Below are 18,520 nucleotides of genomic sequence, written 5' to 3' on the forward strand. Positions count from 1 at the left end.
CGGCCACCCCGGAGACCCCCCGTCCGGCCCCCAGACGATGAACCTTTGGGGGTGGGAGGGGGACGGGGGGTGGCGGGGAGGGAATCGGCTCTTTGTCACGTTCGTTGCGCAGGGGCCGTCGGGACCCCCGCGGCCCCCTGTGCCCTCACTCAGGATCCTTCTATTTATTATGACCGGTTGGCTCCCTCTCCCCTCGCCCCCACCCCCTGAGCCCAAACTCCAGCCAGGGTAGCGGCCGAGGCCTCCCCCACATCCCCCGGTGTCAAATTGGGGTTGGACTCGGGGGTCTCGTGGATCCGATCTCTCCCATCTGTCAGTCGTCTCCCTCCGCCTCGGTCCCTTTCCCCTGTCCGGGTCTGGGTCTCCATCTCGACCCCCTCTCCATCTCCGGCTGGTGTCTCTTCACGCCTCTCTCACTCAGGTCTCTCTGGGGCCCTCGTCCCTTCGATCCTTGTATCTCTGTCTCTCCGTCTCCGTCGCTCCGTGTCTGTCCCGCGACTCCCTAGTCCCCTGTGTCTCCCTCGCCCGGGGGTCTCTCATCCCTCTGACCCGTGTCTCTGCCTCTCTTGCCCGAGTCTCTCCACCAGTCGTCTCTCTGGCCCGTGACTCTCTAGTTACACCTGTCTGTCTCCCTCGCCCGGGTGTCTCTTTCTTTCTCATGTCTCCCATCTGTCTGGCTCATGTCTCCATGCCTCTTTGGCTCTCCCGGGTCCAGAGACACCCCCGGGCAAGAAGAACAGACCAACAGATGCCCCTTGACCCCTTAGGGCCCGAGGATCGGCCATCAGAATCCCCCTTTGCTGTTGCCCAAGCTTTGCGGGCCGAGGCGGGGAGAGAACCCCAAGAGAAGAAGACCCCCTCCTCCTCCGGAAGAGGGGTGGGAGGGGGAGAAAGCCCCGTCAACCCGTCAATCCCCCTTTTATTTTTGTACGTTTGTGTAGAAATTGCTGTTTCTGTTTGAACAACTCAGGAAAACCCTATACCTCAGAGCAAACCCCCCAAAACTTGAATCTGCTCCCCTCCTTCCCCCCGCCCCCCGCCGCTGGGCGTTGAATGTATTTCCAGCGCTGTCGCCTGCGGTCTCCCGGGCTGCCGTGTCTGCTCCCCACTTTCCAGGCTGGGGTAGGGGGGATGGGGAAAGGGGACGGGGGTCGTGGGAAGAGAGGGACCCGGGTGGGACTGGAGGGGGTAACCCAGCCCAGCCTCTGCCAAGGAAGTGGGGGCGAGGTTGGACTCTTGCCCCTTTTGGCCCTAGTGGGAGAGGAAGGGCAGGGGGTCCGGGTGGCCTTTCTGACCCCTTTCTCCCCTCCCCTCCATGCCTTGGTCCCCTGAAGCGAAAGGGGGGTGGGACGGGGGCGTCCGGCCTTTCCTCCTCCCACCCACCTCCACCCCCGAGGATGAGGATGGTGCCCGGCCTGGAGGCTGTCCCTCGCGGGGAGGAAACGGGACTCTGGGGAAGCTGGTCCTCCCCTTCCATCCTGCAGCGTGACCCCGGCTCTGCCCCCCACTCCCAGCTCCACGGGGTCCTCCGGCTAGGAGAGGGGCTTGAGTCCCCCTGTGGACCCCTGGGTCCTTTCTGAGGGGCTCTCCCTCGGAATCGGGTTCCGGGAACCTGCTGGGGTGTGGATGGGCCAGGCCGTGGCAGCCGTTCAGCGGGTTGCTCGCCCACTATAGACCTAAGCCCAGGGAGCGTCCACTCCAGGCCCTCACCAGCTGGAACGGCCCTGCGTCCTCCTCCCATAAGCCCACCCCCCATCCCGTGTCCTCAGGGCCGGTCCCGATCCCTCCGTCCCCACCCCCCGTATAGCCGCTGCCGGACGAAGCAGTTGCTGCTCGGGTCTGCTTCCCAGGTGGGCCGGAAGCCCGGAAAAGGACCTGACCTCTCCCAAGATCCTGGGAAGGGGCATTTCCTGTTTCTCCTTTCCTTCTGCCCCATCCCTCCTCTCTCCTTCCCTTCTCCTTGCTCATCCTCCCCTCCCCAAAGCCGTGAGTCCAGAGGTGCAGCCGAGGCACCGTCCGGAGGGGAAGGTGCAGGCAGGGATGGCGGGGAGGGGTGGGGGAGAAGAGGAGGCCTCTCCTGCGGCCTGGTTGGTGGTGGGGGGCCAGGAGGGTCAGATGGGTGGACCAGCCGCCAGTTTTCTGCTGCTCCCCGGCTTCCCTAAAGCCCCCCACCCCCGGAAAGGGAACCAGGAATTCCTAGCCGTCCCACGGCCCGGCCCATTTGCACACGAAGAGAGACGGCCCTGGGTCCCTCAGTGTCCTCAGCCCAACCTCGGTCGACTTGCCTGGACGGTGGGCGCGTGGAGGCCAACTACCTCAACCGGGAGCTGTGAGGGGCAAGGAGGGAGGGAGTTATGTCTGGGGCGGCGAGGATTGGGCGGGAAAGCGGGGAATCTCACTCAGAAACCTTGTACCAAAGAAGCCTGGGGAGAGCGGCCATCTCCTGGGCCTGGTCTGGAGGGGAAGGGGAGGCCCGGTGCCTCCGATTCCAGCCCCCGTCCCCATTCTCCTCTTCCTACTGACCCCAGAGGGCCACCGGGCCCGTCTGTCACACTGGACGCCGCTGGGCCTCTGTAACCATTTCTACCTCATTTTGCGATGGATTGTACGCAGCCTCCCGGGGGCCTGCTGTCAAGGCGGAGGCCGGGGGCTCCTGCAAGTGGTCTACCTCAGAGAAGACTGTATTTTAAGAGAAAGTATTACGCAGTATTAAAAGAAATTACACGGAGCCGTCGACCTGCCGAGTACTTCTTTGGAGGGGGAGGGCGTGGCGGCCCCTCGGGGGGAAGGCTGGGGTGGGAGGAGGGGGAGCTGGGGTTCTGGGGGGGCATCTTGAGCTGTAGTGGAGGAGGAAGGGAAGAGGAGAGAACAGGGGGTTAGACAGGAGGGAGTCCTGAGCCACGGCTGGGGAGTGGGAGAGCGGGAAGGACGGGGAGGAGGGCTCAAGCGGCGGGGTTGGGGAGTAGGACGATGATGATGGCATTTATGAAGCGCTTACTCTGTGCAAAGCACTGTTCTAAGCACCGGGGAGGTTACAAGGTGATCAGGTTGTCCCACGGGGGGCTCCCAGTCTTCATCCCCATTTGACAGACGAGGGAACTGAGGCCCGGAGAAGTGACGTGACTTGCCCAGAGTCACCCAGCTGACAGTTGGCGGAGCCGAGATGTGACTCCGAAGCTCACGCTCTTTCCATTGAGCCATGCCGAGAAGGAGAGGCGAGGGGGCCCGGGGCCCCTCTCAGACTGGAGGAGGAAGTTGGCAGCCGCCAGAGATGGTAATCAATCAATCACAAAGTGCACAAAGTAAGCGCTCAATAAATATGATTGATTGATTGATTGCAGAGCACTGTACTAAGCACTTGGGAAGTCCAAGTTGGCAACACCTAGAGACATCCCCACCCAACAGTGGGCTCACAGTCTAGATGGGGGAGACAGAGAACAAAACAAAACATATTAACAAAATAAAATAAATAGAATAGATATGTACAAGTAAAATAAATAGAGTAATAAATCCGTACAAACATATATACATATATACAGGTGCTGTGGGGAAGGGAAGGAGGTAAGGACAGTGACGCGGGAGCAGACCCCCCGTCTGGAGCCTTGAGCCAGTTGGCACGGCCTAGTGGAAAGAGCCCGGGGCCTGGGAATCGGAGGATCTGGGTTCTAACTCCGGCTCTGCCAGTCGCTTGCTGTGTGACCTTGGGTAAGTCACTTCACTTCTCCGGGCCTCGGTTTCCTCAACTGGAAAATGGGGTTTGAATCCTATTCCCTCCTACTGTGAGCCCCATGGCCCAATCTGAACAGCACTAGTCCCACAATAAGCGCTTAATGGATGCCACTAAGAGAAAAAAACGATACCAAAAAATACCCAGCAGGAAAAGGTCTGGCAGGATGGAGGTGGTCTGGGCCTGTGAGGGGAGAAAGGGAATCAATCAATCAATCAATCATATTTATTGAGTGCTTACTGTGTGCAGAGCACTATACTAAGCGCTTGGGAAGTACAAGTTGGCAACATATAGAGACAGTCCCTACCCAACAGTGGGCTCACAGTCTAAAAGGGGGAGACAAGAGAACAAACCCAAACATACTAACAAAATAAAATAAATAGAATAGATAGAGGTGAGAAGGGCTGGGGAGGGAGGAGGCGGAGTGGGGGAGGGCGGAGAGGAGGCGCCGTCATCATCGTAATAATAATGATGGTATTTGTTAAGCGCTTACTATGTGTCAAGCACTATTCTAAGCACTGGGGGAGATACAAGGTGATCAGGTTGTCCCACGTGGGGCTCACATTCTTAATCCCCTTTTTCCAGAAGAGGGAACTGAGGCCCAGAGAAGGGAAGTGACTTGCCCAAAGTCACACAGCTGCTAGGCGGCGGAGCCAGGATTCGAACACAATAACAATAACAACAATGATGTCATTTGTTAAGCGCTTACCATGTGCCAAGCACTGTTCTAAGCGCTGGGGGGGGATACAAGGTGACCAGGTTGTCCCATGTGGGGCTCACAGTCTTCATCCCCATTTTACAGATGAGGTAACTGAGGCTCCGAGAAGTGAAGTGACTGGCCCAAGGTCACACAGCAGACATGCGGTGGAGCCAGGATTCGAACCCATGCCCTCTGACTCCAAAGCCCGGGCTCTTTCCACTGTACATACACAGCACCTGTATATATGTATAAATGTTTGTACATATTTATTACTCTATTTTATTTGTACATATTTATTCTATTTATTTTATTTTGTTAATATGTTTTGTTCTCGTCCGCCCTTTCTAGACCGTGAGCCCGCTGTTGGGTAGGGACCGTCTCTAGATGTTGCCGACTTGGACTTCCCAAGTGCTCTGCACACAGTAAGCGCTCAATAAATACGATTGGATGAATGAAAATGAATGAATGACCTCTGACTCCCGAGGGCTTTGGCCACTAAGCCACGGTCGTCGTCATCATCATCGTCGGTGGTATTTATTGAGCGCTTCCGGCCCCCTCCCCTTCTATTGTGCGTCACCTCCTCGGGGTTCCGAGGGTCCCGGAGAGGGCCCCCAGCGGATCATGTCGGCGCTGGGCCTGGGGCTGGCGGTGCTGTTTGCCCTGGGCGCCGGCGCCGGGGCCGGGGACACCCTGGGCCCCCACATGACGTCCCGCTTGGCGGTGCTTCTGACCCCGGAGGAGTGCGAGGCCTTCCGCGCCTACCTGGCCCGGCCCGAGCCGCAGCCCGAGCCGCAGGAGCCGCCGGGCCTCAGAGGCCGGAGGGAGGCCGCGGCCTCCGGGGAGGAGCCGGCCCGGCCCGGCTGCCGGGAGTCCCTGGCCGGCTGGCTGGACGCCGAGGGCCCCGGCCTGACGTGGGACCGCGTGGCCCGGGCCTTGCGGCGCAGCGGCCGCCCCGACGTGGCCCGGGAGCTGGGCAAGACCCTCAACCAGGCCGCGGCGCTGGAGCTGCGGCGCTACGGGAAGCGCTACCTCAAGGCCTCCACCCCAACGCCCTCGCGGGCCCCTCCCGGCCGGCCCGCGCCCCGCCAGCCCCGGGCCCTGGCGTGGGACGAGCTGGAGCTGGTTGTGGAGCGGCTGCCCCTGGGGCCCTACGAGCGCAGCCCCCTGGGCTGGGTGGCGCCCCTGGCCCTCGGCCTCTTCTCCGGCTTGGTGGGGGCCCTGGGGGCCGGGGCGCTGCTCATCCTGCTCACGCTCTGGGTCACCGGCGGAGACAGCCCCGGCCCGGCCCCGGAACAGGAGGATCCGGGGGCCCCCGAGACGCCGCTCCTCGGGTTCCCCGCCGCGACTGGCCAATAAATAGCCTAAGTGCCTGCCTGCCTTTCCCAACCGCGGCGACGGTTTTAGCGCCTCTTTGCACCCCCAGGAGGGTGGGTGGCCGGAAAACGCGATCCCCAAGGGGCAGAGGGGTCCAGGGGCGTCCGGAGAGGCTGACCACAGCATCCCCCCCTCCCCACAGCCGGCGCCGTGGCCCTGCCCTCTTCTCCTTCTGCTCAGTTTCCCCTCGTTGGGGAGGGGGAAGGCCGGAAAAGCTGGCCTTCAGAGCGCAATTGGACATGCCTTTCCCCCAGTCTGCCCAGAGTCCCGTCCACACTCATCCTCACCACCCTGCTTTGACCCCGGGCCCAAACCGGGGTCCCCTTCACCTGCATCGCGTGGCCCCCCCAGAGCGAAACGATCTCACCGGGGAAATGGCTGGACGGTTCACCAAAACCCGAGTTTAACAGCACCTCCTCAGAAACCTGCTTTGGGGGCAAGTCCGGATTGCGACGGGGGTCTGGGCAGGGGGACGGGGGGAGGCGAGCTGATCCAGGGGTCTTCCCCCACCACCGGTCACCTTCTGAGGGTTGGCACTCCCTGCCGGGCCGGGGTCACCGAGTCCCGGACGGACCGAACTTCCAGAATCCTCTTTGTGCCAAGGCCTGGATCCTGGGGCCCCAGAGGCGGGAGGGACAGACGGGTCTGGGCGAGGGGAGATGGAGGGACCCAGCCCGCACAGCGATGACAGAAGGCAGGTCGCTCCAAGAGGAGAGTTTAAAACAAGATCGACGTTTCCCTTTATTGCAAATTCTAAAGTAAAAAGATGTACAGTACAAAGGAAAATCGAAACTTCAGGCTATAAACTTCCAACCCACGGATACAGTCTCAGTTTTCTCAAGCAACTCTGCCTTTCTCCGCCCCAACGAAACAGGGAACAAATCCAGGGGACGGGGATTAGGGTGGGGGGAGAGAAAATGGAGGCTTGGGGAGAAAAAAAAATCAAACCATCAACCCATCAGTAAATCTCTCTTCTCTACCTAGTCTGGATATCGCAAGTTCTGGAAGCGAGTGAAAAGAAAGACATTTTCTCGACTCGATGGCCCGATGATGAGAAGCCGGGGTGGGGGGCGCGAGGGGGAAGGGGTTGGAGCAGTGCACTTTGTAACATGGCTCTCGTTAAATAGCAGCATTTCAACCTCTTCCACTGGAGAATTACACTTCGCTCTTCCTTAGTAACTCGGCCCCACGAGTCCAGAGCGCCGAACACGCATACACACGCGCGCGTGCGCACACATACACACATACACCCCCCCCCCAACATGGAATGGGTTACACCCTCACAACAGCCCTGTGAGGTAGGTCAGCGGTATTCTCCCCTTTTTACAGATGGGGAAACTGAGGCACAGAGAGGTTAAGCGGCTTGCCCAAGGTCACAGAGCGTGCCTGCGGCCGAGTGGGGGGGCGAGGTGGAGGGGGATGGGCTGGGCCGCCCCCTCTGGCTGGGGCCACCGAGCCACACTGCCCTTTCCCACTGACGCCCCATCACCCTCGCACGCTCGCCGACTCCTTTGGGTCCCCCTCCCCAGGACCAGCCCCCAAATACACCCCGGCGAGTGGACGGAAGAAGGTCCGCGGGTCGGGGGCCAGAGCCGGGGTGGGGGTCGCAGCTCTCCCTCCACACGATCCAGGCACCGAGACCACCTCCACGTCGCTCCCTCTCTCCCCTTCCCCATCACTCCCTTCCCCTGGCCTGGGCCGGGGCCTTCCCTGCCCCGGGAAGGGGAGAGAGGAACGAAGACGGGACGAGCCTTTCTGTGGGTCTTTTTTTTTTTTGCGTGGGTTCCGCCGTGGGCCCGGGTTTTCCCGACCCCACGACCCTCTAGGACGGCGGCTTCCTGAGCTGAGCAGAGGAGGGCAGGCCTTCCGGAGCCTCCCTGAGGGAGAGCCATTGGGCCGGGGAGAAGACGAAGGGATGCCTTGGGATGGGGAAGGGAGGCACGGGATATCCCATGGAGCTTGATGCAGGAGAGGGAGACGGGGAGGCTGCCCAGAGGACTGGGATTTTGGCTGGGGGCCGGGCCGGCTCTTCACAAGCTCCCAAACACCATCATGCATGGGTTGAGCGGGAGGGAAGCGCTGGGCCCGCCAACCCGACACCCCCAGGGATCTAGTTGTCCCGCAGAGGATCACCCTGCTCTCCTCCCCAGCCGGCCTGGAGACCCCCCTGTTTTGTCTTTTCCCCGACCGGAGCCTGAAGCCCCCCCCTCTCTCCCCTCCCCGGCGCTGAAACCCAAGAAGCGGGATTCGGACCGAGCGACAAATCCGACACCAAGACAGCCGTCCTTGGGCGGTAAAAAGGGTAACGTTTATTCGGTTTCCGACGGGCACATAGGCAGGTGGAAGGCTTTGGGACTTGGGGGGAGCAGGGGGGAAGGAGAGGGGTGGGTTTCGGGATTGAGTAGCGTCGACCTCCACATGTTCGCTAACGAGGGCCCTCTGCTCTCGCTCAGACCGGTCTACAGTGCTCAGTGGGGAGAGGAAAGAGGGCCCGGGGCCCGAACCGAAGTCTCCACCGGGCGAGTCGGAGGTCACCGGCTCTCGGTCAGACACCCTCTCCCCGTCCCCTGAGCCGGGTGGGCAGCAGCGAGGGCTCAGCCCTCGTCTCCCCCCAACATTGGGCCCGGAACGGGGGGCGGGGAGGGGGGCCAGGGGGCGGGGGACGGTCCGGCTTCAATTTGGAGTGCGTGCGTGGGCGTGTGCGTCCTCTTAAATGGTGGATTCCGGAGTATAAATACCGCACCAAGGACCTGGCTACAAAAAAATAAATATTTATATTATATTTATATATCTATATATATTTATATATATATATCTATATATATATATACGCGTGTGTGTTTGTGTGTGGCGGAGCTGCTGCGGGCATTTTTTCGGATTGGCTACGTCGGGGTTTGGGCCTAGCTCAGCCGCTCTCCCGTCCGGGCGCGGGGATAGAAAAATGTCGGGGGTCGCCTGGGAACGGCGGAGGGGGAGCCAGTGCTGGTGATGGCATCACGTGCTACCTAAGAGCTGGGCGGCAGCGGGGGGCTGCAGCCCGTGAGGGGGTGGGCGTGAAGCCCGGGGCTCTGCCAGAAGGGAGCCTGGCGAGGTTTGGGGAGGGAAGAGGGGAAGGAGGAAAGGAACAAAAAAAAACCCAACAGCCACACGAAACCTCCATCAGACCTCGGGGAGCGGTCCTTAAAACGATCTGGCGGAACGCCGCCTCCCGCTTCGAGACCCGGGAACCGGTCAGAAGCCCACCCGGATCTTGCATAGAAATGGTTCCGTTTATTGCCCGAACGAAAGCGGTTCGGCCCGAGACCCTCGGCGATCAAAAAGCGTGGGGAGAGGACGTGTCTTTGAGCCTGTCCGGTTTGGGGGGGCGGAGGGGGTGAGGTCAGTCCCGCCGGGGTCGAGGCCCGGCGGGAGAAGGGGGAGGCGTGAAGAACGATAACAGCCACGGGACGACGGCGGGAGCCGGAAGCCATTTCCTATTTAATTTAGTGAGTCCTCTGGTATTTACAAAAAGAGGCATGCCGATAGAATAAAAGGATATCTTACAGTATTTATAGTTCTCTTAAAAAGTTCGACCACACGTCTCGACCCTCCTGTTTGGTTTTGTGCTGTGCTGTGGACAACATAAGCCTGGGCGGGGGGGCGCGGGAAGGGTCCCCCCGTCCCACCCCCAAGCGCGTGACTTCGCCCCGCGGCGGGGGCGGCTTTGGGGTGGGAGGGGAGCCAGCCAGGGTTCGGACTAAGCGAAACGGGCCGGTCGGTGTGCGGACCCCCACGCCCCTTGGGCTCTGGAGGCGGGTGGGGGGCCAAACTGGGTCGGTTTGGGCCTTCAGACGGTCGGCGGAGGAGACCCCGGCCGAGCCCTTCCCGCCCCACCGTCCGGGCCTAAGCCTGGAAAGATCCGGAGGAGGCCTGGGGAGAGCATTTCCTCCCTCTACCGTATTCCTCCGAGCGCTCGGTTCGGCACCCTGCCCGCCCGGGGCGTCAACCGAAACCGTCGATCAATCGACGACCCCCGAAACTCCCAGACTCCACCGACCCGCGACAAACCACTCCACCCTCGCCCCAGCGAGAGCGGGAGGCAGACCCCGCACCCCGCCGTGGGTCGGGACATCTGAACCCCGTCTCCCCCAGCACCCCAACAAGAAAGCACTGCGGGGGGAGACCCCCCAGTCTCCATCCTCCCGCCCCTCTCAGGGCAGCGGTCGCTCTCCAGGCTGCGGGCTCCGCGTAGGGACGGGGGGCTTTTCTTTTTCCCTTCTCTCTAGGCCCTGGGATTTGGTTTTCACAAGGGACGCTTCGACCGTGAGCCAGTGGCTTTGGAGCTCTGGGCCGGCGCGCATTCGCACCCACGCAAAACGCGCACACACAGACACAGACACACACGCGCACCCGCGACCGGGGGGTGACGATGAGGGGAGGATCGTTGGCGCCTTTCGGTCTTCCCTGGTCGGGATGGGAAGGTCCAGCCCTCGCAGGGAAGGGGGAAGGTGGGGGGACCCGACGCTCTTTCTCCCGGTTCGGCGCGCGGAGGGGGCTGGGGGCGGTGGACGGATTAACGTGTCCTGGGGTGTATGACTGTCATGCATGACTTCTGATCACAGCATGCCATCATGCAAAGTATTTCTATGCATTGAACGAGCACAATGTTCGGAATTGGCCTGAGCAAGTTCTCCTTACCCTGAAGAAACCTGATTTTGCAGTTTGTCTCCCCCCCTCCCCGCCTCCCCCCCGCCCCAGCCCACCCCCCACCCCACCTCCAAACCCTATTAAGCCCAGGTAGAAAAGGCGCTGCTGCTTTTTTTTTTTTTCCCTCAAACCGAAGAAACTGACCTTTCAGTGGCACGGGCTAAATGGATTTTTCTCTTTCTTTCTTTCCTCGTTTCTCTTGGTTTGTTTGGTTTTTTTTTTTTTTTGCTGCTTAACTAATGTAAGAATGGAAAACAAAACAAAAAAAAAGAGTTCGCAAGAACCCACTTGGAAATGGCCAGTTCCTTCCACTTCCAGGGGCTCCGGGCCCAAGAGGAAAAGAAACCTGCCAGATGCGGTGAGGAGGAAGGAGGCAGGTCCCCGAAGCCCCTCTGTGGTAGCTGAGGGGGGGCGGAGGTCTGTCCGATTTTGGGGGGGCAGGGGCGGGGAGCGTCGGTCCCACTGGGTTTCCATCCTAAATCGTCCGGGCTGATGTGCGGGGCATGCAGTCGGTGAGCCGCCCGCCCGGGCCTTGGAAAAGAATCCGCGGAATGAGGCCGGGTGGGTCCGGAGCGTCGCCCCGTCCCCCTCCCCACCCCACCGGTCGGTCGTGCACGCGGAGAAAGCGGACCACCGTCTGGATCTGGCGCTGCCTCGTTCGGCCCCGCCGCTCTCCGGGAAGTCCGTCGGCAACCTTCCGCGGGCCAAGCGGAGACCCGGGCGGGAGCGTGCTCGGAGAGAGTCTCCGGCAGGCGTGTTTGCGTGTGTGTGAGAGAGAGAGAGAGTGCGTGTTCGTGTGTATGCGTGTGTGCGTGTCCCCCTCCCCGATTCCCAACCTCCCCCCGCCAGCCCCCCGGCTCAACACTTGGATTCCCTGACGTCTCTGGGCCTCTTGGCTCGCTCCCGGTGGCCCTCCTCGGCCCGGGCGTGCCTGTCCTTGTCGGGCTTGGTGACGCTGTCGTAGGAGGGGAGGGAGGCGGTGGAGGGGGTGCCCTCCTTCTTCTCCCGCCGGGGCGGGTGGGCGCCGCCGTGGTCCAGCCGGTCGGCGGGCGGCCGGCGGCAGACGAAGCCCCGGCGGGCCAGGTGGCCCCGGTAGGCCCGCTGGAGCACCACGGCCGAGAGGTCTTCCTGCTTGCGCCGCAGGGTAGTGGTGATGGGCTCGTAGGAGACCTTGGACGGGTTGGAGGCCACAAAGCGCTCCTCCATCTGCTGCCGCAGCACGTCCAGCTCGCCGCTGTCGCCCAGGACCCGCTTGGTGAAGGCGAAGAGGATGTCCAGGCAGTGGATCCGGTCGCCGCTGACCATGGGCAGGTCCATGGCGATCAGCTCGATGGTGTTGGGCTTGGGCACGCGGAGCGGGTGCTCCAGGGCGTCGGCGAAGTCGGCCAGCTTGCAGAACTCGATGAACTGGGTGGCGTCCGGGTCGAACTTCTCCCAGATCTCGTAGAAGGTCTCGAAGTCGTCCTCGCTCAGCGGGTCGGCGCTCTCCTCCGTGGCCACGCTGAAGTTCTCCAGGATGATGGCGATGTACATGTTGACCACGATGAGGAAGGAGATGATGATGTAGCTGACGAAGAAGAAGATGCCCACGGAAGGGTTCCCGCAGTCCCCCTTGAAGCCGCTCCCGGGGTGCTCCCGCTCCAGGTCGCAGTCCGGGGGCCGGTTCAGGATGGGCAGGAGGAGCCCGTCCCAGCCGGCCGACGTGGTGATCTGGAACAGGCAGATCATGCTGTTGCCGAAGGTCTCGAAGTTGAACATGTCGTCGATGCCGGCCTCGTGCTTCACGTAGGCGAAGTTGGACATGCCGAAGATGGAGAAGATGAACATGACCAGGAAGAGCAGCAGGCCGATGTTGAACAGGGCCGGCAGCGACATCATCAGGGCGAACAGCAGCGTCCGGATCCCCTTGGCGCCCTTGATCAGCCGCAGGATGCGCCCGATCCGGGCCAGGCGGATCACCCGGAACAGGGTCGGGGACACGAAGTATTTCTCGATGATGTCGGCCAGGAACATGCCTAGGGGCGGCGGGGGCGGAGGCGGAAGGGGACGAGGGAGCGCGTTACGGACAAGCCGGAAGAGCGCGTGCCCCTTCGCGCCGCCGCTCGCCCGCCTGAGGGCCGGGAGCCACCTGATTCTTGCCGGCGGGCCCGTCCCCCTCCCCCAGACTCGCCCGGGTCTCCGGGACGTTGGGGCCACGAGATCGGCAGAGTCGGGCTCGGGTCGTCCTTCCTCGGGGGCCAGCCCGGACCCCCCGATTTCGGGCCCGGACCCCGGTTCCCCCGGCCCCGGAGGAGAGGGTTCACGGAGAGGGCTCGGGCGAGAGCCAAGGGAGGACTGGGGGATGAGTCCTAGGTGGAACGTGGCTGTTTATTGTTGGACTCTCCCAAGCACTTAGTACAGTGCTCTACACGCAGTAAGCGCTCAATAGATGCGATCGAATGAGCGAAAGAAAAGGCCAGGGGAGGTGGGGCCGTCCAGCCTAGGGACGAGGAAGCTGAGGCGGCCATCTCCCAGTCTACGATGAGACGGTTGTGGAGAAGGTGTCCCCATCGTTCACTCGTTCACTCAGTCGTATTTATTGAGCGCTTACTGGACTGAGCGCTTGGGAGAGTACAACTGGACAGTCAACGGACACGTTCCCATAATGAATTTACAGGCAGAGGTGGGATCAGGGAGACTGAGGCCGCGGGAGGTACTGAAGCTGACGGGGAAGCGGGTGAGACTCTGAAGGGGTGAGTGGGAGAATTAGAGAAGCGGATGAGATGAGGCGCGTAGGATTTCTGGGGTTGGAGGGTCTGTCCCACGTGGGGGTCCCCCCTCCCCATCCCCCCCGCCTTACCTCCTTCCCCTCCCCACAGCACCTGTATATATGGATATATGTTTGTACGGATTTATTACTCTATTTCTTTTATTTGTACATATTTATTCTATTTATTTTATTTTGTGAATATGTTTTGTTTTGTTCTCTGTCTCCCCCTTCTAGACTGTGAGCCCACTGTTGGGTAGGGACCATCTCTAGATGTTGCCAACTTGGATTTCCCAAGTGCTTAGTACAGTGCTCTGCGCACAGTAAGCGCTTAATACGATTGAATGAATGAATGAATGAAAGGCACAGTTTAAAGCACTAATAATAATAATGATGGCATTTATTAAGCGCTTACTATGTGCCAAGCACCGTTCTAAGCGCTGGGGAGGTTACAAGGTAATCAGGTTGTCCCACGGGGGGCTCACAGTCTTAATCCTCATTTTACAGATGAGGGCACTGAGGCCCAGGGGAGTTGAGTGACTTGCCCAAAGTCACCCAGCTGACAAGTGGCGGAGCCAGGATTTGAACCCACGACCTCTGACTCAAAACCCGGGCTCTTTCCACTAGTCTGGACCGATCGCTGGAAGGCAGAGGGAAAAGGGTAACCTTCTGACTCTCCCCCCTCAACCCACTCCAGGGCCACTCTTTGATTTTCTAATAGCGGCACCTCGCCGCCGACATGGACGTACTCAACTTGTGGTCCACTGTCAGGGGGGAAGGAATGCACGCAGATGGGCTCTGGACTGTAAGCTCCTCGAGGGGAGGGAAGCGTATCTACGAAGTCTAATGTGTCGTCTTCTCCCAAGTGCTTAGTACGGGGCATCGCACATATAACATATTAACAAAATAAAATAAATAGAATAGTAAATATTCGTTCACAGTGCTCTGCACACAGTAAGCGCTCAATAAATACGACTGATTGTACGATGGACTCGGGGCGTGGGGGAGTGCGTGCGGGGGCTGGGGGGGACCATCCCCTCCCCGAACAAATTCTCCATCGTCGCTGCAGCCTCCCGCGGTTCCATTCCGGGGATGGGAGTCCCCCATCCGCCCCTGTCTTACTTCCTTCCCTTCCCCACAGCACCTGTATATATGTTTGTACAGATTTATTACTCTATTTATTTATTTATTTTACTTGTACATATCTATTCTATTTATTTTATTTTGTTAATATGTTTGGTTTTGTTCTCTGTCTCCCCCTTCTAGACTGTGAGCCCACTGTTGGGTAGGGACCGTCTCTATACGTTGCCAACGTGGACTTCCCAAGAGCTTAGTCCAGTGCTCTGCACACAGTAAGCGCTCAATAAATATGATTGATTGATTGATTGATTGATGGGAGGACTGGTGAGCAAGGTGGGGCTCTCCCCGGCGCCTGGACAGAACCGAGTCCACCCCGTGTCCGATTCCCGGAGCCGGCTGCCCCCCAAAACCCCTGGCCCCCAGCCCTCCGACTCACCGACGATGGACAGGATGACCACGACGAAGTCGAAGATGTTCCAGCCGATGGTGAAGTAGTAGTGCCTCAGGGCGAACATCTTGAGCACGCACTCGCACGTGAAGAAGATGACGAACACCAGGTTGATCCAGTAGAGGATGGTCTCCGTCTCCTTGCTCTGAGTGTCCGTCTCCACCATCATGGTCACCATGTTCAGGCAGATGAGCATCATGATGACGATGTCGAAGGCTTGCTGGGTCACAAAGTCGAACACGGCGCCCTGGATGTTGTTCTGTTGAGGACGGGGGAGACACAGAAGGGAAGGGGCGTGTGTGCTTGGGAGGCGCCGGCTGGGTGACCTTGGGCAAGTCACTTGGCCTCTTGGGGCCTCAGTTTCCTCCTCCATTAAATGGGGACGGGAGCCACCTCCCCCCAGCTCTTAGACTGTAAACTCCTAGGTGGCGGGCTGGGACCGTGTCTGATGGATTTTTTTTCTAATGGTATTTTATGATGGAGCCGGGATTAGAACTCAAGTCCTCTGACTCCTTACCTCCTTCCCCTCCCCACGGCACCTGTATATATGTATATATGTTTGTACGTATTTATTACTCTATTTATTTATTTATTTTATTTGTACATATTTATTCTATTTATTTTATTTTGTTAATATGTTTTGTTCTCTGTCTCCCCCTTCTAGGCTGTAAGCCCACTGTTGGGCAGGGACCGTCTCTATATGTTAACAACTTGGACTTCCCAAGTGCTTAGTACAGTGCTCTGCACACATAAGCGCTCAATAAATACGACTGAATGAATGAATTACTCTATTTATTTATTTATTTTATATGTACATATGTATTCTATTTATTTTATTTTGTTAATATGTTTTGTTTTGTTGTCCATCTCCCCCTTCTAGGCTCTGAGCCCGCTGTTGGGTAGGGACCGTCTCTAGATGTTGCCAACTTGGGCTTCCCAAGCGCTTAGTACAGTGCTCTGCACACAGTAAGTGCTCAATAAATACGATTGAATGAATGAATTACTCTATTTATTTATTTATTTTATTTGTACATATTTATTCTATTTATTTTATTTTGTTAATATGTTTTGTTTTGTTCTCTGTCTCCCCCTTCTAGGCTATGAGCCCACTGTTGGGCAGGGACCGTCTCTATATGTTGCCAACTTGGACTTCCCAAGCGTTTAGTACAGTGCTCTGCACACAGTAAGCTCTCAATAAATACGATTGAATGAATGAATGACCCTGGGCAAGTCACTTGGCCTCTTGGGGCCCTCAGTTTCCTCCTAAATTAAATGGCAACGGGAGCCACCTTCCCCCAGCTCTTAGGTTGTGAACCCCAAAGCGGCGGGCGGGGACCGTGTCCGATGGATTTTTTTTCTAATGGTATTTTATGATGGAGCCAGGATTAGAACTCAAGTCCTCTGACTCCTTACCTCCTTCCCCTCCCCACGGCACCTGTATATATGTATATATGTTTGTACGTATTTATTACTCTATTTATTTATTTATTTTATTTGTACATATTTATTCTATTTATTTTATTGTGTTAATATGTTTTGTTTTGTTGTCCATCTCCCCCTTCTAGGCTGTGAGCCCACTGTTGGGCAGGGACCATCTCTATATGTTGCCAACTTGGACTTCCCAAGCGCTTAGTACAGTGCTCTGCACACAGTAAGCGCTCAATAAATACGACTGAAAGAATGAATTACTCTATTTATTTTATATGTACATATTTATTCTATTTTGTTAATATGTTTTGTTTTGTTCTGTCTCCCCCTTCTAGACCATGAACCCACTGTTAGGTAGGGACCATCTCTATATGTTGCCAACTTGGACTTCCCAAGCGCTTAGTCCAGTGCTCTGCACACAGTAAGCGCTCAATAAATATGACTGAATGAATGAATTACTCTATTTTATTTGTACATATTTATTCTATTTATTTTATTCTGTTGCCAACTTGGACTTCCCAAGCGCTTAGTCCAGTGCTCTGCACTCAGTAAGCGCTCAATAAATACAATTGAATGAATGAATGAATGAATGGTCCAGCCCCCCATCCCCTCATTCATTCAATCGTATTTATTGAGCGCTTACTGTGTGCAGAGCACTGTGCTAAGCGCTTAAGCTCCCCCCTCCCTCCTTCCCCGGTGCTCCGGGCTCTCACCAGGGGCCGCGGGATGGGTTTCTGAGGCTTCTTGGAACCGAGCTTCTTCATGGCGTTGTAGTACTTCTTCTGTTCCTCCGTCATGAAGATGTCCTGCCCTCCGAAGTACAGGGGGACCGGGAACAAAGGAGATTACCACCGGCCCTTCCCCGCCACCCGGCCCATCCGACGCTGGGGTCCACCTCCCGGAAAAGCCGCGGGCTTCCCGTCTCCCCCTTCTAGACTGTGAGCCCACTGTTGGGTAGGGACCATCTCGAGATGTTGCCAACTTGGACTTCCCAAGCGCTTAGTCCAGTGCTCTGCACACAGTGAGCGCTCAATAAATACGATTGAATGAATGAATGAATGACTCCCTGAATGCCCTCTCTGCCAGCCTGGCTGGCCGGATGGAGGAAGAGCGGGAATTGCGGGAGCCGGGATCAGAATGGGCTCTGCCACTTGTTCATCCATCCATTCATTCATTCATTCCATTGTATTTATTGAGCGCTTACTGTGTGCAGAGCACTGGACTAAGCGCTTGGGAAGTCCAAGTGGGCAACATCTAGAGACGGTCCCTACCCAACAGCGGGCTCACAGTCTATAAGGGGGATACAGAGGACAAAACAAAACATAGCAACAAAATCAAATAAATAGAATAAATATGTCCAAATAAAATAAATAGAGTAATAAATCCGTGCAAACATATATACATCTATCCAGGTGCTGTGGGGAGGGGAAGGAGGTAAGGCGGGGAGATGGGGAGGGGGAGGAGGGGGAGAGGAATCAATCAATCAATCGTATTTATTGAGCGCTTACTGTGTGCAGAGCACTGTACTAAGCGCTTGGGAAGTACAAGTTGGTAACATATAGAGACGGTCCCTACCCAACGGTGGGCTCACAGTCTAGAAGGGGGAGACAGAGAACAAAACAAAACATATTAACAAAATAAAAGGGGTTCAGTGTGGGAAGGCCTCCTGGAGGAGGTGAGCTCTCAGTAGGGCTTTGAAGGGAGGGCTTGTGTGCTGTGTGACCCTGGGTAAGTCACTTCACTTCTCCGTGCCTCAGTTCCCTCATCTGAAAATGGGGATTAGGACTGTGAGCCCCATGTAGGACAGGGACTGTGTCAAGCGCTTAGTACAGTGCTCTGCATACAGTAAGCACTCAATAAATATGACTGAATGAATGAATTTGCTTTGAATCAACCCAGCGTTTCGTGGCTTAGTGGAAAGAGCCCGGGCTTGGGAGTCAGAGGTGGTGGGTTCGAAGCCCGGCTCTACCACTTGTCAGCTGTGTGACTTTGGGCAAGTCACTTCACTTCTCTGGGCCTCAGTTCCCTCATCTGGAAAATGGGGACGAAGACTGCGAGCCCCACGTGGGACAACCTGATTACCTTGTATCTACCCCAGCGCTTAGAACAGTGCTTGGCACACAGTAAGCGCTTAACAAATACCATTATATTTTGAGAAGCAGCGTGGCTCAGTGGAAAGAGCCCGGGCTTTGGAGTCAGAGGTCATGGGTTCAAATCCAGGTTCCCCCAATTGTCAGCTGTGTGACTTTGAGGCACTTAACTTCTCTGTGCCTCAGTTACCTCATCTGTAAAAATCGGATGAAGGCTGTGAGCCCCCCGTGGGACAACCTG

General features: G+C 57.6%; 2 protein-coding genes across 5 annotated transcripts in view; one reads left to right on the plus strand and one right to left on the minus strand.

The window, feature by feature from the left end:
- The first annotated feature begins 5,029 nt into the window (after window positions 1-5,029).
- On the plus strand, window positions 5,030-5,795 carry TMDD1 (transmembrane and death domain 1). The gene has a single exon (XM_038753278.1). The coding sequence runs from the start codon at window positions 5,049-5,051 to the stop codon at window positions 5,781-5,783; it is 735 nt and encodes a 244-aa protein (XP_038609206.1). The 5' UTR covers window positions 5,030-5,048; the 3' UTR covers window positions 5,784-5,795.
- A 5,537-nt stretch (window positions 5,796-11,332) lies between these two features.
- SCN8A (sodium voltage-gated channel alpha subunit 8) overlaps window positions 11,333-18,520 on the minus strand; it is a 119,548-nt gene continuing 112,360 nt past the window's right edge. For all 4 annotated transcript variants that reach the window (XM_038752266.1, XM_038752267.1, XM_038752264.1 and 1 more), the window contains 3 exons: window positions 16,903-17,007; window positions 14,750-15,020; window positions 11,333-12,502 (listed from right to left, as the gene is read on the minus strand). In XM_038752266.1, coding sequence (XP_038608194.1) covers window positions 11,346-12,502; window positions 14,750-15,020; window positions 16,903-17,007 — 1,533 coding nt within the window. In that variant the 3' untranslated portion in view covers window positions 11,333-11,345. The remainder of the gene's footprint in view (window positions 12,503-14,749; window positions 15,021-16,902; window positions 17,008-18,520) is intronic.

The sequence above is a fragment of the Tachyglossus aculeatus genome, chromosome 10 (genome assembly GCF_015852505.1).
Source record: "Tachyglossus aculeatus isolate mTacAcu1 chromosome 10, mTacAcu1.pri, whole genome shotgun sequence".
Lineage (NCBI taxonomy): Eukaryota > Metazoa > Chordata > Mammalia > Monotremata > Tachyglossidae > Tachyglossus > Tachyglossus aculeatus.